At 32.8% G+C, this 21,305-nt stretch overlaps 2 protein-coding genes across 4 annotated transcripts; both read left to right on the forward strand.

Moving 5' to 3' along the window:
• Window positions 1-2,545: 2,545 nt before the first annotated feature.
• Window positions 2,546-4,259, forward strand: LOC105784879 (receptor kinase-like protein Xa21). Its single transcript, XM_052630519.1, has 3 exons — window positions 2,546-3,114; window positions 3,207-3,742; window positions 3,856-4,259. The coding sequence occupies exons 1-3, from the start codon at window positions 2,546-2,548 to the stop codon at window positions 4,257-4,259; spliced, it is 1,509 nt and encodes a 502-aa protein (XP_052486479.1).
• Window positions 4,260-9,731: 5,472 nt separating this feature from the next.
• On the forward strand, window positions 9,732-15,226 carry LOC105768413 (probable disease resistance protein At4g27220). Of its 3 annotated transcripts, XM_012588320.2 has the most exons (8): window positions 9,733-9,962; window positions 10,045-10,170; window positions 10,427-12,379; window positions 12,601-13,312; window positions 13,391-13,453; window positions 13,612-13,887; window positions 14,032-14,787; window positions 14,952-15,226. In XM_012588320.2, the coding sequence occupies exons 3-8, from the start codon at window positions 10,440-10,442 to the stop codon at window positions 15,048-15,050; spliced, it is 3,846 nt and encodes a 1,281-aa protein (XP_012443774.1). In that variant the 5' UTR covers window positions 9,733-9,962; window positions 10,045-10,170; window positions 10,427-10,439; the 3' UTR covers window positions 15,051-15,226. The 3 variants fall into 3 exon arrangements, with proteins under 3 accessions (XP_012443777.1, XP_012443774.1, XP_012443773.1); XM_012588323.2 differs by lacking the exon at window positions 14,952-15,226 and having other exon boundaries at window positions 9,732-9,962; window positions 12,601-13,453; window positions 14,032-14,404; window positions 14,505-14,719; XM_012588319.2 differs by having other exon boundaries at window positions 12,601-13,453.
• Window positions 15,227-21,305: the final 6,079 nt, after the last annotated feature.

A 21,305-nucleotide genomic window follows, 5' to 3' on the forward strand; every position in this document is an offset into this window, starting at 1 on the left:
CAAGCAAAGCTGATAAACAGCTCATCAATTAGCAAAATACATCAATCGTCAACCTAACTTAGTTCAAAATGAACTAAGATACATTTCATTAACTAAAAAATTACAAAATAAACAAAACTTGTTCAATCTTGATTGCTGCAGTAACTTCTGTTGTGGTCGAGCTTCATGGCTTGCTGATTTGCTTCATTGCAGCATGCTAACCAACCTTCATCACTCCTCCTTGGTTTGCATGGTGCAAACACCTAACATCCTTCTCAAATACTCAAACCTTGTGACATTAAGACCTTTAGTTAGAATATCAGCAAGTTGATCTTCTGAATTGCAGTGAATCAGTTTCATCTCTTGTGCTTGCTCCATTTCTCGAACAACATGCAACTTAATGTTGAAATGCTTTGTTCTTCCATGAAACACTGGATTTTTAGCAATTGCAACAGCAGATTGATTATCACAAAAGATCTCTGTTGCTTCCTTTTGATACACATTTAGATCAGCCAAGATTTTCCTTAGCCAAATGGCTTGGTTGACAGCACTTGCTGCTGCCATATACTCTGCTTCAGTAGTAGATTGAGCCACCAAGCTTTGCTTCTTCGAGCTCCAACAGAACATGGCTGAACCAAGATTAAAAGCATACCCTGAGGTGTTTTTCATATCATCTATCGAGCTAGCCCAGTCACTATCAGTATAGCCAACCAGCTTCAGATTTCCTTGTTGTACTTCAACCATAGCTTAAAGTGCCTTTGACATATCTGAGCACTCTCTTTGCGGCTTGAAAATGCTTCTCATTGCAGCAATGTAAGAATCTTGAGAGCAATCCTACAGTATACATTATGTCTGGTCTAGTGGCAGTTAAGTATAATAGACAGCCAACTAGACTTCTACAGGTTGTTTCGCAAACCTTCTCAGAGTCACCTTGGCTCGATATTTTCTCTCCAATAGCAACAGGAGTCTTAGTTGCCTTGCTGTTTTGCATGGAGAACTTAGTCAGAATCTTTGTGGCAAAGCTTTTCTGACTTAGGAATATCCTATTCTGTGTTTGTGAGACCTCCATTCCAAGAAAATAGGACATCTCCCCTAGATCAGACATTTCAAACATCTCCTACATCTTGGTTTTGAAATCGACTAGCATGGTTCGATCTCCTCCTGTCACCAGTAGGTCATCAACATATAGGGACACAATGAGCTGTGTTTGTGCCCCTTCCTTCTTAACATACAGTGTTGGTTCACTCTTGCTCTTATCAAATCCCAAATCAACTAAGTAGCCATCAATTCTGCTGTACCAGGCCCTTGGAGCCTGTTTTAAGCCATATAGGGCCTTCTTCAGTTTGTAGACCATGTGCTCTCTGCCAGCTATCTCAAACCCTTGTGGTTGTTCAACATAGATATCTTCATCTAAGAAGCCATTTAGAAAAGCTGACTTCAAATCGAGTTGATGGATCTTCCATTCGAGCTGTGCTGCTAAGGCAATCAGCAGTCTGATGGTGTCGAGCCTGGCCACTGGTGCAAAGGTCTCCAGGTAGTCCAGGCCATATTTCTGACTGAACCCCTTGACAACTAACCTTGCTTTCAGTTTGTTCAAGGTTCCATCAACATTATGCTTGACTTTGTACACCTATTTCACCCCAATAACCTTCCTTTTGACTGGCCTTTCAACAAATTCCCAAGTCTGGTTCTTCTCAATCATGCTGATCTCCTCAGCCATTGCTTGCTTCCATCCTTGCTGAGCTTCAGCCTCTTCAAAGTTGCTTGGTTCATCTATGGCTACATGAGCCCTTTCATAAATCTCAGTCAATGGTTTTGTTCCCCTGACTGGTTCATCATCAATGTCCATTTCAAGATCATTTTGGTCTGGCTCAGCTTGATCTGCTGCAAGTTCTTCTAAAACTTCCTCAGGTTCATGTCTTTCCCAGTTCCAACATGACATTTCATTGAATACCACATCCCTGCTGACTGACACTTTGTTTGTTGAAGGATCCAAGATCCTATAGCCCTTCTTGACAGTGTTGTAGCCCACCAGAACACCAGGTCGAGCCTTTTCAGACAATTTGTCCCTTTTAACAGCAGGTACATGTGCATAACAGATGCATCCAAAGACCTTCAGATGAGCCAGTGATGGCTTGAATCCAAACCAGGCCTCAAATGGTGTCTTTTGATTCAAAGCCTTGGTTGGAAGCCTGTTTTGAATGTAGGTAAGATACATTTCATTAACTAAAAATTTACAAAATAAACAAAACTTGTTCAATCTTGATTGCTGCAGTAACTTCTGCTGTGGTCGAGCTTCAGGCTTGCTGATTTGCTTCATACAGCATGCTAACCAACCTTCATCAAGAACCTAAGGAAATTGTCTGCTTATAGGAACTTTCTCTTTGGTACTATTCCCCATTCTATTGGAAATTTAACAGTGTTAACCAGTCTTGCTTTAGATGTTAACAATCTTCAGGGCAGCATCCCTTCTAGTCTAGGTAATTGCCAAAATTTGCTTGAAATATATCTTTCTAATAATAATCTTAGTGGAGCAATACCCCTTGAGGTACTTGGCATCCCATCCATGTCCATTGCACTAGACTTATCATCAAACTATTTGACCGGTGAGCTTCCTGTTGCAGTAAAAAATCTAAAACATCTAGGTGAGTTCTATGTCTCTCAAAATAGGTTATCTGGTTGGCTTCCAAATAGCCTTGGTAAATGTGCAAGTCTAGAGTACCTATACCTGGATGGAAATTTGTTTGGAGGGCCCATTCCTTCATCTTTAAGTTCATTGAGAGGTCTTGTGGAATTGGATGTATCTGGAAATAATCTCTCAGGTGGGATTCCAGAATTTCTTGTGACTTTGGGGGAATTGAAGTATTTAAATCTCTCTTTTAATGATTTTGAGGGAGTGATACCAAGTGAAGGAGTCTTTAAGAACGCAAGTGCTACATTCGTTGAGGGAAACAATAAACTTTGTGGAGGCAACCCCGAGTTACACTTGTCGAGATGTAACTCAAAAACATCATCAAATACTCCTCTTAGAGTAAAAATTGCAATTGCTATTGTGATTTTAGGAGTGGCTTTGGTATTTTCTTTCTTCCTTATCGTGTGGTTTAGAAAGAAGAAAAAGCAGCAACCAACAACAACGTGTGTAGAAAATTCACTTTTACAGTTATCATATCAAAGCATCCGAAGGGCTACTAATGGATCTCTACGCAAAATTTGGTTGGTTTTGGAAGTTTTGGTATTATATACAAAGGAATTCATGAAGAGAGTGGAGCAGTACTTGCAATAAAGGTTCTTAATCTTCTAAATCGTGGAGCATCCAGGAGTTTCTTGGCTGAATGTGAGGCCTTAAAGAACACTCGACATCGAAATCTTGTTAAGGTATTAACTGCTGTTTCAGGTTTTGATTATCAAGGTAATGATTTCAAAGCCTTGGTTTATGAGTTCACGGAAAAAGGAAGCTTGGAGGACTGGTTGCATCCATCCATTGACATGAATGAACAAGAGACCGTGAGAAACCTGAACTTCTTCCGAAGGGTTAGTGTGGCCATAGATGTTGCCCACACACTGGAGTATCTACACCATCGTTGCGAGACACCGATCATTCATTGTGACCTCAAGCCAAGAAATATTCTACTCAATGAGGAAATGGTTGCCCATATAAGTGACTTTGGCTTAGCAAAACTCCTTTCTACAGATGGGGTTAGCTATTCTGCTAACCAATCAAGCTCCCTTAGATTTAGAGGAACTATTGGTTATGCTCCACCGGGTAAGTTTATTTATTTCATCCATTATTTAAAAGAAAAACATACATCCTAAAAGTAGTTTTTTCTAATATTTAGAGGGTTTTCCACTGTAATTTTTGTGATGAATGAATTGTAGAATATGGCATGGGAAGTGAGTTGTCAACTAAAGGTGACGTGTATAGTTATGGGATCCTCTTGCTAGAGATGTTTACAGGGAAGAGGCCAACTGATGAAAGGTTTAAAGAAAGTTTAAGTCTTCACAACTTTGTTAAGTCAACTTTGCCTGAACGAATTACTGAGATTATAGATCCCATTCTTCTTCAACAAAGAGACACTCGAGGAACAATTGCAAACATTACACGCAATAGAAACATTTTGGGAAATGGTAGGCATCTTCAGTGCTTAATTTCAATGCTCAAAATAGGACTCATTTGTTCCGGTGAATCACCAAGTGAGCGGATGGACATGAATGATATCGTCACCAAGCTTTGTTCCATTAGAGACAAACTTCATCCAACTCGATTACATAGTGAGGATTGAACTTAAATTTGCTGCATAATCAACAAGTAATAATATCTTTTTTATCTCTACAAATTACTTCAATCTTTTCATCACTTAGATATTTCTACTATTTCTTATAAGAGTTTTTTTTTTTTTTTTTTTTTGCTTTCTTAAGTTGCAGGTATTTTAGATGCCATAAGGATGGAACTGAGAAGCTTAGTTCAAGCCAAGTGTTTTAATATTTATGTTTTGTTTAGACGAATAAGATATAATATGCAATTAATGAAACCTTACTATCTTTTCTCTTCAAGTGAGAGTTGCAAAAGAAGAGTCGTTTGTTATATTAATAATAATGTTGGATTTTTGAGTTTAACAAATTGTATTAGTAATGCCATTAACATGTCAATGGCTATTGATGGAAACTTCGTTATGTTGAAATTAATATTATTTTAATTTGAAAGTGTGTTAAATGATTCAACATATATATTCAATTTGTTATACTATAAGTGGATAATGATAGTAGGATAATTGCAAAGTAATAAGAAAGAAAAATAGCAACACGCAGATTTTAGGTGAAAAACTCTTACCGTGAAAACCGCATGTAGAGGAGAGAAATTCACTAATGTTGGAAAACAATAATATAAGAAGTTTTACCGTTATACGCGAGGTTAAACAACCCTTCTAATAGAAGAAATTTAGTCCCATACGGATTTAACTTCGCCCTCACAGATTTTCAATTTTGCCTCTCAATTTTATTTCTTTAATAAGTGAGTTGCATCTCAAACTTTTCAGGCCGGATCAAACGAGATTCAAATCACACAACTCTAACCTTTTTTTTTTATATAATTCTATGAAAGTTTTCAAACAAGCATTAACAATTTAATAAAGTTTACTAAAAAGTTTTTGAAAATTAATCCAATAGGTTAAGATGTTAATTATAGCTTCTTTTTTAGTCTAAATATGGTTCTCTTCTATTAAAAAAAATACAATGTTAAAGTTATGGGTAAACTATAGTAGATGATACTTAACTATGCATAATTTTTCTTTATCATTTAATTACGAAAATAATAAATTAATCACTAAACTAATAATAATTATTTATTTTTACTAATTGTAAACTCTATAACGATGAATCTGATGTGATCGTTAAAACTATAATTAAATGCCACCTCAAAAATGATTGTGCTTTAGGTTAGAAGGTTTTCTTTTATGAAATTGAAAACTAAAATTAAATGAAAACAAAATTGAAATTGAAAACTCAAGTCCAATTTAGAAAAATTTATGAGAAAAAGCTCTAGCCAAAAGTAAATCTTTGTTTAATTTATAAATTTGATCATCCGGGCGGTTGGGGATTGATTCGTATAAACGAACAAGTAAAATAGATAAAATCAAACAGACAAATATTTTACGTGTAAAACTCCTCTAAAGAGGATAAAAACCACAAGCAAATTAAACTTTGATTTTTCACTAAATAAGTAAACAAACGATAATATAATATTGAGAAAATAAATTTAAATGTACCAAACATACAATGCTCGAACCCTGAAAACAACATCCTAACTCGAGAACAAAATTTCCCTATAATTACCATGAAATTCTTATCAAAACTCATATGTAATTACATTTTATCGGCCTCAAGAAAACCCTGACATCTTTAAATCAGGGTTACCACGAAATTCTTACATATGTTGTCCTGCCATGGATGAATGAGAGTGGTTGATAGGTGCTTTAGATTTTCAAAAAGGGAGATTGGATGGTAATGCAAAGGGTGTGGTGTTGCTGCAGGAAATGTTAGTATACCATATGCTTCTGTTCCTCACTATAAAAAGCTTTTTATATTTATGCTCCCAAAAATGCATGAATATTGTTGGTACTGTGTCAATCTCCGTTTTAACCTTAAATGGGTATTTAAATAAAAGCTTTATATGTCAAAAAAGTATTTAAAAAATTGAAAAAATAATAATTAAATTATTAGATTAAAATCACAATCAATTAAATATTTGTCTTGAATTAGAATAATCAATTAAGTATCTCTGCTAATAGTTTTTGCCATTAATCACATTAATCGTTAAAATAAATTGATGGACCAACCAAATGGTGCCATGTGACGACTTCGGTTTAATCTAATTTTTCCCTAAAATTATAAAATTATAAAAAATAATATATATATATATAAAATAAGAAAAATTATAAAATATTCAAAATGTTAAATATTAAAAATATATGAAAATTTATATGAACTTAAAGAAATCATTAAAATATTTAAAATTTTATAAAAAATATTAAAAATCTATAAAAGTTATAAAAATATTAAAATTGATATAAACTTATAAAAACTTGAACTGACCGACTAGACTGAAATCGACAAGAGTACTGATTTGGAGAAAGCCATTAGATTGGTTGACTTGGAACAGTTGAACAGATTTTTTTAATATTTTTTTATTTTTAATATTTTATTTAATTAAATTGGACAGACCGATCGAACTGACAAACTTGTGGTCTTAAAGGTTCAAACCACCAATTCGATTCTAAAAATCTTAGTTAGAATATTTCATTTTGAAATATGTTAATAGTTGGATAATAAAATTTTAGTTTGATAAAAATATTATAAAATAAAAATTCAGTTCAACCACCCAATTTGTAAGTGAACTGGTCTAATGGCTTTCCTTGGATTGGTGCCCTTGCTTATTTCGAGCTAACCAATTCAAGTTTTTATGCTAATACTATTTTTCAATTTTATATATTTTTATAATATTTATAAGTTTTATAATTTTAATAAGTTTATATCAATTTTAATATTTAATATCTTTATTTTTATAATTTTTCTGATATTTTATATATTTTATATTTTAATTATTTTCATGAAAAATATTAGATTAAACCAAAAGCTGTTATATATCATCATCTAATTGGTCTATCAATTTATTTTAACGGCTAATAACATAAATTATTAATAGAGAAACTTAATTAATTATTTAATTAACGACAAAACTTAATAAAATGCAAATTTAATACAAAAATTCAATTAACTTTTTTGCATTTTCTTAACAGTTCTGTTAACTATAAACTTTAATAAAATGAATTAATAAATTAACATGCATCAATCATATTTTCATATATAATTATACAGAATCAAGGTAAGGACGTAAATTAATTGTCACTGTTTCAGCAATTAATATATTTAAAAGAAAAGAAATTCTTCATTTATACATCATACATACATACATATATATATATATATATAGATGAGATTTTCGGGCAAATAACTAATAAAAACCCCTTTATTTTTAAAATTATTGAAATAGGTCAGGTTCTAAATTAATTACCGAAATGAACCATTTCTCTCAAAAACGCGTCCACGTCAGCGCGTTGTTAGGGGATAAAGCAAGAAAACGCTTCCTCAAGGAAGCGCTTTGTCCACGTGGACAGAAAACGCTTCCTTGAGAGAGCGCTTTGTGTCCACATGGACAAAGTGCTTCCTTGAGGAAACACTTCCCCTTTTTTAGGATTTAGGGTTTTTTGCAATTAGAGTTAGGGTTTTGGGGTTTTTTAATTTTAAAATTTTAAGGATTTAAGGAAAAAATTTAAATAAATAAAGGTTTAAGGTTTCTTAATTAAATTAATTATAAATTTTAAAAATTAGAAAGTCTAACTTTATTTAAATATAGTTAAATATTAATTACAATTATTATATTTTTTCTCAATTTTGAATTTAAACTTCTATAGTTTAAAATATATATTAAATATTAAAATTTATGTTAAATTCCATTAAATAAAGTTATTAATACTTATTTATAAATCATTCACTAACAATCAATAAAATATTTACCCATGATCTTAAGACCTTAATTAAGGAATTATTATCCCTAAAATATTCTATTATTAATATGATTGTATTGTATTAAATTTCATGTATTTTTTGCATATTATATTATATTAATATTTTTAATTTATTGTAAATTTAAAATTATAGCAAAAGATAAATTTAATATATATATATATATATATAAACTTTTAACTCTTTTTTGTTTTTCATAAAAAAAACTCTTTTCTATTTTAAAATTTGAAAATACAAAAATTCATTATATATTTTATTTTTAATTTATTATTAAAAATTCTTTTAATAAATTTAATTTTTACTAAAAATATTTAATTTTATTAGTTTATTTTTTAGAAGAAGTTTAAAATATATAACTAATAACAACTAGTTTTATTTGATTTTTCCTTAAAAACCCTAAATATTAAACCCCAATCTAATTTTTTAAAATTTAAAATTAATTTACTCAAGCAACCCTAAACCCTAATTTATTTAATTTTTATATAAAACCCTAAACACTAAACCCTAATCTAATTTTTAAAATTTATAATTAATTTACTCAAGTAACCCTAAACTCTAATTTATTTAATTTTTCCTTAAAACCATAAACACTAAACCCTAATCTAATTTTTAATATTTATAATTAATTTAATTAAGAAACCCTAAACCCTTATTTATTTAATTTTTCCTTAAAACCCTAAAATCTAAAAATTCAAAAACCCCAAAACTCTAACTCTAATTACAAAAAAACCCTAAATCCTAAAAGCGGAGAAAGTGCTTGAAGCATTTTTTGTCCACGTGGACAAAGCGCTTCCTTGAGGAAGCGTTTTCCTGCTTTATCCCCTGATAACGCTTTGAAGTGGACGCGTTTTTGGGAAAAATGATCTATTTCGGTAATTAATTCAGAAACTAACCCATTTCGGTAATTTTAAAAATAAAAGGGCTTTTATTGGTTATTTGCGAGAGATTTTTCCATTGGAATTAAATTTCAGACTATTTTCCCAACAGTAAAATGTGATTATGTGCAATTTCATTCTTCACATGCAAATAAATGAACAAAGTATAATAAAATAAGGAAAGAGACAAAAAGTGGCTGTCCATTGTTCTCCACTAATAAGACAACAATAAATAAGAAAGACATTGCAAGAATCGCAAGTCCTTCTTTTTCCTTTTAGTTGGTTGAAATTTGGAAAAAAAAACAAAAAACACTTAAGTTATTAATTTAATTTAAAATTTTAAAAGATTGTCATTGAATTAATCAAAATTTTTTATTTAAGTTATTAGGTTATCAGGTTTTTTCTTTTTAAAATTAGGTTAGTGAGCTTCAAGCAACTATTCGACGATTAATACGGTAGATCAATACTCATCAATGACTAGAAGAATATACTTTAGATCTAAGTACTCAATTTGATGGTTAGTGTATTGAAGAAAAAAATTGTTTAGACTTCGGTTCATAGATTCGTGGTGAACAAAACTATTTCATGAACTGAATTGTGAAAGAGAAGAAGAATGAGAGCTTTCGATTGGTGTAGACGATACAATAACAATTTTAACAGCCTAAAATAAAAAGTTTCATATAATTTAATGACCATTTTGAAACTTTTTAAAATTTAAGTACCAAAATATAAACTAAGTAATAATTTATTGAGCAAGTGTAGTTTCCAATAAAAGAAAAGGTAAGCTAATCGGTGAAGTTCAGATGGCCAAGTGGGCAATACTTTAATCACTACCATAGGTTGTCAGGTTTTATCTTTTTCGATTTTGGAACATTGACTCAAGTAGACTGAGCTTAGGAAAGAGCAAACCAGCAACTAATTGAGTTAAGGGATTGAGTTCTTCCATCAAAACTAAGCATATTGAAAAATCAGACTTTCTTCTTAATTTGCAGTTCACAAAAGATCAGTGAAAAAGAGGCTTTAATGAAGGTAAGCTTTAAGGAACTGCTCCTCATAAATTTTACCCAGTTATATCTACTGATTTGTTGTCTTGGTTTTTGCTTTTCTGCAGTAGCATTGGCCTTTTGATGTTTTACAGCTACAATCTACGATCTGAAGGTAGTAGAGAGCTAAAAAAGCTCTATTTGACTCTTACCTTTTCGTATTCAAGTGGTGATAACAGGAGAGAAACATAGAGGTAAGTTCATGAATAAGTTCCACTTTCTCCTATATTTCCTCTTGTAAGCAAACATGGTAATCTCTTTGTTTCAGAAGAAAACTACAGTTTCTTAATTAGTAGTTTTTATTCGATTTTTTTACTATTTGGAATCAAGGTTTTCAAATCCATTGATAATTCCTACTATCACTAGCTAGGCAAACATCCACAATTACTTTCATTTGTTTTTCTGTTGATCTTATTACCAATTATAAAATTCTTTCTTCAACCTCATCAGATCTTCAAGAAAAATGGCTGAACTTGTTGTCTCTGTTTCTTCCAACACCGTGGGAAACTTGGCAACGGAATACGCCTCACCTTATCTTAGCTACTTTTTCCGTTTTGGCAAAATTGTTGAAGAATTCAAAAATCAACGTAAGGCACTTGAATTGAAGAAAGATAGGGTGAAAAATGATGTTGACGCAGCTATAAGGCAAACTGAGGCAATCGAGAAGGATGTTGAGGACTGGTTAACAAGGGCTGAAAATGAGTTGGGAGTAACCCAGATCCTGGAAGATGAAATAGGTCACATCAACTGTTCCAAATGGTGTCCTAATTGGGGCTGGAGATATTGCTTAAGTAAGAAACTTGCGAAGAAGACTCTTCTTATCTCTGAACTTTTAGAGACTTGTAACTTTTCACCAATCGGCCGTCGTGCTCCTCTTCAAGGAATAGAGTTCATCACATCTAAGGATTTCAGGGATTCTGAATCTTCAAAATCAGCTTTCATCGGGATCATGGAGGCTATAAATGCTAAGGGTGTCAACATGATTGGACTGTACGGAATGCCAGGCGTCGGGAAAACAACTTTAGCCAAAGAAGTAGGGAAGCATGCTCTAGAACAAAAGCTCTTTGATAAAGTTGTGATGTTTACTATGTCCCAAAATCCGAACATCAACAAAATTCAAGATAAAGTTGCAGATATTTTTCGTTTAAAATTTGAAACAAGTAGCCAAGAAGGAAAAGCAGAAGAGCTATTCAGGAGTATGCAAGGCGTGAACAAAATCCTCGTAATTTTTGATGACGTTTGGGAAGAATTTGAACCGGAGACCATCGGAATTCCATTTGGTGTTGCACATGAGGGTTGTAAAATTCTTCTGACCACACGTCATCAACAAGTTTGCACTATAATGAATTGTCAGAAGAAAATTCAACTTGGTATCTTATCTGAAGTTGAAGCATGGACTTTGTTCAAAGATAATGCTGGTGTTGATGATGGGCCTTCCTCCTTGAATGGTGTAGCCAAAGAGGTTGCTAGGGAATGCAAGGGCTTGCCTCTTGCACTCGTAACTGTGGCAAAAGCTCTGAAGGGTGAAAGTCTAGATGGGTGGAGAGCCGCAAATCAAAGACTCAAGGACTCTAGGCATTTGGATAATGAAGAAGTTTTTGGAGGTGTCTATAGTCCTCTTAAACTTAGCTACGATTATTTGAAGAAAAACAATAGCCAAACAACTGAAAATGACATCCAGTTGTGTTTCTTGTTGTGTTCCCTTTTTCCTGAAGATGATGAAATCCTTATTGAGATATTGATTATGTGCGGAATCGGTGTGGGGTTGTTCTCTCATATTTGCCTAATTGAAGATAAAAGAAGGGAAATTGGTGTAGCACTGACAAAACTCCAAAAGTCTGGCCTGTTATTGGAAACTGATAATGCAGAAACCGTAAGAATGCATGATGTTGTTCGAGATTTTGCTCATTGGCTAAAATCAATGGGAGAAAACAGATTCATGGTAAAAGACGGGTTGAAAGAATGGCCTCATATATTTGAAAATTTTGGATGTTATACTGCAATCGCTTTATGGAACTGCAGTAGTAACATAGATAATCTTCCAGATAAAGTGAAACTTTCGAATCTTAAGATTTTGGTTTTGAGTGGAAAGGAAATGCTAAGAGTTTCTAGTACATTTTTTGAAGAAATGAAATCCCTTCATGTTCTAATTCTCATAGATGTATATTTCTCACTAGAAGGACTCCAATCCTTAACAAATCTTCGAACTCTGTGCTGTATAGATTGTAAGCCAGAGAACTTATCATCACTGACACATATGAGAAACCTTGAGGTTCTTGCATTGTTTGGCACTAATAGTGATGAGATACTTGAAGATTTAGTGGAATTGTCTACACTGAAATCATTATATCTTTCACATGATGAAGAGCAACAAATCAATTTCCCCCCCAACTTGCTATCAAGGTAATAGTGCTTTAGATTTATTTATTTTTTATCATATCATATTTGCTTTTGTGTTATTTAGTTTCCTATTAATTACTTTAATAGGTATGTTGATTTTTTTCAGTTATGCGTAGATAAACTTTTCTTAAGATTATACTTTATATTTTAAGACGCACAATCTTGTTTAAATAATGTTTTTAAAGTCAATCTTGGTAATTAATACTTTGTTATGCATATAATAGATTGACATCACTGCAAGAGCTACATGTGACAAGTGAAAACAATATCAACTTATTGGAGTTGAATTCATTGTCTCGTTTGACTGCACTATCACTGACAGTTTCTGCTGAACAAGGTTTTCAAGAAAATTTTATGTTCCCTAAACTACAAAGGTACAATATTGTTGTAAATGGCTATTTTGGATATTTAAAGGGTTTAACCTTTAGAACCTTGAAAATTAATAATCTGTCATCGTTATTGAGTGCATTTAAGGATCTGTTTTGCAATGTGGAAAAGTTGAGCCTGGAGAACATCGATGGAGAAAAGAACATTATCCCAAACTTATGTAAAAAGAGAGTAAATGAGTTGACTTCTCTTTGGCTTAAATCTTGCAAGGATATGGAATTCTTGATTGACATAACAGGAAAACAAGGGTCCAGTGTGGCATTATCTAATTTGGTGGAAGTGGATATACGAAATATGAATTGTTTGAAAGAGTTGTGCCATGGTCCACCTCCGACTAGTTTCTTGCAAAATCTTGAAGAAGTGACCATTGAAAATTGTAAGTGTTTACAAGTGGTTTTTCAAATGAATAAGATTTGTGAAAAAGTTGAAAGTCAGGCACCACTGCTCTCAAGGTTAACAATCTTGAAGTTGTATTCATTACCGGAATTGGAGAGCATATGGAATTTAGAGTCATCCCATCATGAGATTGCGAGCCTCCGTAGTTTAAAGGTTGTTAGAATTGGAGATTGCAGTAAACTGAAAACAATCTTCTCTCCTTGCCTTGCTCTAAGTATGCTACATCTGCAGGAACTGTACATAGACTGCTGTGATGGATTAGAGCAAATCATCGGTTTTGCCCAAGAAGATGAGGTAGATATACCTATTCACTCCAGAAACTTTTAGTGTGCTTTATCTGTTTTTGCTTTTTAATAGCAGTTGTTTTAGGCTATGGAAAAAAAATATGAGAAAACCGGATTCTATTTTTATTTAATTCGGAATTATTTTAATATTTTTATTTAAACATGCAGAATCACTATTCTCTATGTTGGCCAAAATGGAAAACTCTTTGGATCGAAAATTGTCGATCATTGAAATATGTGTTTCCAGATACTTTATCTGAAGCACTTCCACAGTTGGAATGTGTTTACCTAAAGAACTGTCCTCACTTGGTGCTAATCTACAATCAGACAGAAGGAAAGGATGTAACTGGCAATCACATTTTGCTCAATGTGCCGTTTTTGCAAAACTTATCAGTGATAAATTGTCCCCATTTGACATGCTTTGTTGTTCAAGCTCAACTGGAGGTATTATCTAGATTGTTTTCAGTTTTAGATGGGTTTTGGCACTATAACAAACTATTGTTTGCATAATTGGCATGTAAAAAGCTTATGGCTAACATTTATTATAGTTTACGTTTATGGAATTTACTACTGTGTTTGTGTTTGCAGAAATTATATCTTAGTAACGTGACATGCCGACAATTGTGTAACATTGATGTCCTCACATTGAATCAAGACTATATAATAGTTGGGGATCATGAAGAGGTATTTCAGGTTCAAGGTGGGCATTTATTCTCAAGCTTACAAGAACTACACTTGGAGTATTTATCTAAAGTGCAAATTATATGGAAGGATGTTGCTCAAGTCGTAACCTTACAAAACCTTACAACACTGGAGATTATTGATTGCAAGAAGCTAAGATATATATTTTCACCTACAACAGTTTGCAGTTTATCACAATTGGTCAGTCTACAAATCAAGGGATGTGAGGAATTGGAACGAATCATTTTACCCAAGGATCAAGTTTCTTCATCATCTCATGGTGATATTGGTCTTCAACCTATAAGCTTTCCTAATTTGGCTACAATTTCTGTTACAAATTGTGAAAACTTGAAAACTCTTTTTCCTCTTGGATTTGTCAGTTCTGCTCACCAACTTAAATATCTCGTGGTTAAACAAAACCCGAAATTGGAACAAGTATTTGAAGTAGAAGATGGAAGGGAAGTGACAACCAAGAAAGAGATAAAGTTTGATAAATTAGAACGATTAGCACTTGAAGAACTGGCTTGCCTCGTTGAGCTTTGTCCTAAGGGATATCATTTTGTGTTTCCGGCTTTGACCTTTTTGATCGTAAGAGAATGTCCCAACATGACTACAGGCTTCTTCATTGATTCAAACCATTTTGTGCATTCCAAGAAAACAGAGGTATACACCTTGCAATCCTTAATGCTATTTAAGCCCATGGCGTTCATAATAACAAGCTTGTGAGCAAACTGAAGCATATGTATCTTTCTTATCTTGCCCTTATGACACTAATATGAGATACTCATTTTTGTTTTACATTTAACTTTTATTAATGATTTATAAAGGCAACTGAAGGACCAGCCACTGCTCAAAGTACAGTTCACAACTACATGTTTTGGGGATCCTTCATGAGGAGTACATTACCACATTACATGGAAGGATAAACATAGGTAAAACAAGTTTGTCAATTTCGATTATCATTTCTTTGTTTCTTTCTATGTCATAATTAAATTTGGGTGAATCACTTGTACCATTTTTCTATTTTTTACATTAAAAACATGGCTTAATATTTGTATCTTTCTTCCAACTAATAATTTAGCTAATTAGTGTCGTTTCTCTCTGTTATAGCTTTTACTGTATGATTTATGTACTATATAAGTATGAGAACAAGAGTGCATTTCCTATGTGTCTTATCCTTATTTTTTGGGTTAAATAACTTGGCAACAATTCTCCCATTAGTTCCTGGATTTTGTTTAGGTTCAATTTAATCTTTGAACTAGGTAAGTACTGTTCTCATATTGAAGCCTCACTAAGCAATTGTTCTCGTATTAAGGGCTTGTTTTGTCCAAGTTACTCTTTAAACTTGGCAATTGGTCTCATATTGAGACTTAAACTTTAGAGTTTTTAAGGAAATATCAGAAACTAATTTGGATAAAAAAGAGTAAGCCCCCAATAGCAGACAATTGTCAAGTTGAAGTATTAAGTTAAAAAAAAAAATTTAGGTCCCAAAATGTGAGTAGTTGCTAAGTTCAAGCCTCAAAACCGATTTAACTTTTTTTTATTAGTTATGCAAACTATAGACAGAACTTGACAAATTTTATTTTGTGAAGTGTGCAACAGTGATTTTATTTGAAACATTGTTGCTAGTTTTCATCTTAAAATATATATATATATTTTGTTTCTAAACATTATTTGAGAAATTGAAATCATCAACTACTGAATTAAGAGCATGAAATTCTTCATACTCTTTGAAAGTTGGAATATTTTGATGCACATCGAAACTACCAAAAATAATTTCTTACGCTCTTACTTAATTAAATAGTAGTATAGAGTAGTAGGGTCGGTCGCAGAGGGATTGGGATTCCTAATTCTCCTGTTTTTGTTACCAAATTTTTGAGTCTAGGTAGTTGTCGTGCCTATGACCTGTGTGTGTAGAGTTGTAAAATAAAAAGAGGGAATTTAGTTGATAAAGAAAATAAATAAATAAATAAATAAATAATAAAATAATAACAGAATTAAAATTGCAAAATAAAATTAAGGAAATTAAATTAAATCGGTGAATCAAATCAGTGAATTCTTAGCCTTAGCCTCGATACACTCTGAAATCAAATCGGTCCTTGAAAAATGGATTTTCCTTTTCAAACATTGAGTTAGTTATAGCGATCAAGGACGCCTCAACCGCCAACTTTTTCTTATGTAATTGGTTTCAGAACGACTTGTAAATTGAGCCTTATCGATTTTCTAATCACGTAACTCGTGCTTATAATTTAAGATTTCGGCAACTTTGGAAACTAGAAAATCCAACTCGAATTAATGGTCTCAACTGCATGGGTCGTTTAAATCCGATCACTACTTTTCTTGACAGAATCCAACTAGCTTTTTTCAATTGGACATGGCAATTTGTTCGTGGGAACTCAAATGCGATAGACGATCGACCCGATTTCCCAACTGTATGCCAATATAGCTCCCACCTAACGTGCACTTTGAGCTGAAATTGGATCAACTTTAAGGGACGATTGTGACTATCTCATATACTGGAGAGATAGCGAATACCGTGTTGAAATATTTTTAGGGCGGGTTCATATCTCACGATTTTTTTATGTCGAAATGATAACTGGGCTAAAGATAAAAGGAAATTAGTTGAGCATAAGACTATTCATGTTTGATGGAATATTAGAATGAGTTTAAGTGTAATGGTGATAAGTGGAGGAAGGAAGGGGCTTAAAAGGCAATTGAACCAAAGTAAAAAAAAAAAAAAAAGGAAAAAGAAATGGCAGAATGCTTGTATTGCTAAAAGACGCATGAAAGGGAGAAGAAATAAATGATTTTTTATTCAATTTCCCGTCTATCTTCCAAAGCCACCATACAAGGTATTTATATACATTCTATATGATAATTTTAGCATGATTCATCTAACAACTAACCACATAAAATTAGATTTTATATCAGATTTTTTTTCTAAATCTAGCTTTTATAAAGTCAAATAGAAAAATCTGATCAGCAATAAATTTCTTAAAATTTTTAATTTGGCCCCCTTTTATTACTTGTGCTCCAATTTAGCCCCTTTTTTGCTTGATTTTAAACTTTGGCACTTCAATTTCATCCCTAATAAGATTTAAGCAAGAAACCACAAATTTAGTAGTATTCTATTAAAAAATTAGCCACAAATAGATATATTAAAAACACAAAATTAACTTGCTATCACATTCATTCTACAAGAAAAAGTAAGGGGCCTTTATTGATTCCTCGAGTTCACAATTTTTTAAGTCAAACTTGAATAATTTTGTTGGGAACTCGACGAGCCCAACACACCCACTACAAAGGACCTAGGACCTACAATTAATGTTACACCAACTCTCTGAAGTCAGTTAACCTTTTGTTTTCTAACTTCATAGTGCACTATAATACTCAGGCGGTAGAGTCCACCATATATCATTCAGGCGGCAGAGCCAACAATATATTAAAGCCAACCCAATTGCTTATGGCACACGCCTACCTCATTACTCTTTTTCTTCTCTATCTCTACCTCTCACACTCTCTTGCTTATGGCTCTCTTACATCATGGCAATAATAAAACCTCCCACCCCTATTTATAGAATTTAGTGACCATTGGATTGTTGACACATGTCAACATACTCGCCATTGATTTTACAAATATCTAATAGCTAGAATGTTCATCTAGAATAACTAGCCTTCTAGATAATATCATATTTCTTTAATTTATATTCTAGAATTTTCCCAAGGAAATATCTCTTAAAGGATAAGTTTGGATTTTATTTAGAAGTTGCATTGGTGATGAGTGTAAGTGTCACATGTACACCCTACTCTCTCTTTGAAGATTGTGAGCATGCTGAATTTCATTTTTGACCCTTTGTTACTTTGGCTACATGTAAAGAAAATGAAAATTTAAGGTTGTGTATGTGTATTTTTTTTTTATTTTTTTGTATTGCAAATTTTGTTGGTTGGTTTCTGATTGGTACTTTATAAATAACCTTGGAAGCAGAGGTCGAGGTATCATCTTCTGCTGGTGTGGGGAATAAACGGAGTTGGTTGGACCGTTTCTTTGTTTCTGATCAGTGGGTGGATCATTCAACATATTAAAGCATTTAAGGTTGATTTTGTAGACTTTGGTCTTGGTGCCTGCACTCTTCTATTATTTTACTATTGGTTCATCATGTAACTATTTTGTGTTTTGATATTGATTATAAGCATGCAAAGGTTTAGAGTGCAATGGCCACTGAGGGCAGTAAAAGATATATTTTAAAGGAGATGGTGGGAGGAGAGGTGTTCATGGGCCAAGTTGAGACTCCAGCTCTCAAAAAAACTTTTAAGCTTAGGCTCACTTTTGGGCCGACCTAGCTTGCCCAAAAATTTGTTTCATTATTAAAAAAATAATGAAGTATTAAAAAAATTATTTTTAATCGATATTTTATATAATTTTATAAATAAATTTACATTTAAAAATATTTTTTATCTTTTAAATTAAATTTGAGTCAGGCCAAACCGAAGTATAAAAATGTTTGTCCAAACCCATCTCAAAATTGGGATAAACCTATCAAATTGGACTGGCTACCCGACCATAAACAGGTCTAAGTGAGAGCACTGGGGCTATAGATTTTAAGAGGTCGAAGCTGGAACATTATGAGATATTAACTTGATCTTCATATGTTTCTTCACCTCATATTTTGGCGTTGTAATGCAGCAATGTTAACGCGTTTACTAGTGGTTTCAATGTTGCCATCTATTAGTTCTCCAACTGTAAATTATTTTATCCAACAATGAAAAGTTATAAAATGGTCACTTAATGTAACGCTCCAATTTTTTTAAAAACTGAATTGCTAAAATTATTATAAATGATTTAATTTGATTTAGTGGTTAGTGGTTAGTGGCTAAGTGTCTTAAAAGTGTGTTTTAAGTCTTATGTTCGAATCCCTTCTCTTCAGAATTATTATTTTTTAATTTTGAAACTATGTTTGACTTGGTTCATAAGGGTTAACTTTAATTTTTGTTAGTTTCTTGACAAGAATAAGCTTACTGGTTTAGTGCTAAGATCCTGTGGTGCCTAAAAAGGAAATTAATTTTTACTTTCTTTGTTGTGCTGTCCAAGCAGGGGAGTTTGGGTGGAATTCAGATACCTATCTATATGATAAGATAATAAAGTTCATATTTGACTTGAATTTTATTTTTTATTGTTTTTTGTTAAATTGAAAATATTCCCTAAATCTCTCCCTCGATCTGTCATCCCTCACCCCCACGTTTTATACTTCCCTGCTCTTTTTCTCAATTGAGTTTTTTGGAGTTCTATCCTTCTGACATTTCTTTCTTCTCTTCTTCTTTTTCTTTTTTTATTTTCATAACTTCAACATCCTACCTTACTCCTTTTATTTTCTGAATTATTACTCAATATTACCTATGTTCAAACGTTGAATCTTTTGCCCTTTGTGTCGTTCTTTTGCTACTGTTCTTTTAGCAATATTGTTGTTGTGTTTTCATCTCGATGTAGGTTAGTATATGTATTTTAGATATTCTTGAGTATTCGATATTAATTGTTCGAGTTCTTTGTTAGGTGAAGTTTGGGAGACGCGCAACGTACCACCGGTAAATTAGGTGTTGTAGGACCATTGATTTGTTGACGTGACCGCATGTCAATTTTGGGAACTGATTTTATTAAGTGATAAATACCAAATTCAAGTTTCGGTTTTAACAATTGGTTGTTAATGGATTCGTTTTGGGATTTCATGTGTAGGGTTTCAAGTTTGTTGTTGTTGAGTCGATGTATAGGAAGCCTTCAAGTGTGTGTTTCTAACCCAAAAACATCAAAATAGTCACGAAAATCGAGAAATTTTTGTGAAAATTTGAAATCGGCAGACAACGTCACACGACCATGTGGCTAGCAGTGTGAGCCACACGGGTGTATGGTTGGTCATGTGATCCACCGGGCCCAATAGGTTAAACTGTATGGGCCACATAGGCATGTGGTAGGCCGTGTGTCAGGGCATGTGGGCCCATTTTGGCAGGTTTGTTGGGCCTAGTTTGGGCCAGAAGTGAGATTTTGAAATCAGATTTGTAGAAACTATGTATGTAAGACCATGAAATCCGTAATTTAAGCGTATGCATGTTAGTAAAGCATAACTTTTATTTGTTAAACTCTGTGTAGGCTATGTTACATGATCTGTTTTGATGACACTTATGTAAGCATGTCATAAATCTGTTTTTGCTATGACCATATGTAGCATGAGATGTTAGTATATTTTTGCTTGTGCATTGGGGTGAGATATGATAATGTGACGGAGGATGTGTGTATCTGGAAGTATTACTGTAATTCTGACAGTATATTCACAACATATATACTTTGGTAACTCAGCTACATATTATCTGAGTGGCACATGATTACATATTGGCGTGATGGATGGATGGGTTCTTATAGCTTTATTTGGTGTGATTGGTTGGACAGAATGGTGTGTAATGAATGGTGGTAGGAATTATTCTGTTCTAATGTATGTATTTAAGCATGCTTCGATATGGTTTTTGTTTGTGGGTCAACACTCACACACTGGGCTTTTAGCTTACTATGTTGTTTAACATTTTTTAGGAGATCCACAGACTTAGTATTTGGCGGCATTTCCGGAGCACAATTTGGTTTATTGAATTTTAGTTTTTCTGAACTTTTTATTTCGGACTTTACAGACTTTTGGATTGGTTTTAGTTTCTAGACGTTTACTTTGGTTTTTGGTTTTGTTAAATGTTTTTACTAGTTGGTTATCTTAAAAGCTAGCATGATTTCTAATAATCTCAGTCGATCTAACAATTTACAAAATTAAACAAATCTGAAAGTTTTCCGCTACTAGGTTTTAAATAAGATCATGTGGTTTGCAAAGTGAGTAGCTAAGTTAATTTTGAGACGGTTCTGAATAAAAAATCGAGTTTCAAAGAAATCAATTCAAGATTACATAAGAACTATTAATGTATGTCAAAATTCTCCTACCAATAAGTCATGATAAGTTTTTATGAAGTCTTTGGTTTTTCAATTTCGGGATTAGATCCATTTTTAAAAATAATTGTCAAAGTTTTCAATTTATTAATGTAACCTTCCTAATTCGACCATAACATCTAGGTTGGGTTTGGGGTGTTTACACTTAACTAATCAAAATTTTCTTTTTGGGTCTCTAGCCATTATAGTACTAACGGAAGATAACTTC

This window comes from Gossypium raimondii, chromosome 5, assembly GCF_025698545.1.
Source record: "Gossypium raimondii isolate GPD5lz chromosome 5, ASM2569854v1, whole genome shotgun sequence".
Taxonomy (NCBI): domain Eukaryota; kingdom Viridiplantae; phylum Streptophyta; class Magnoliopsida; order Malvales; family Malvaceae; genus Gossypium; species Gossypium raimondii.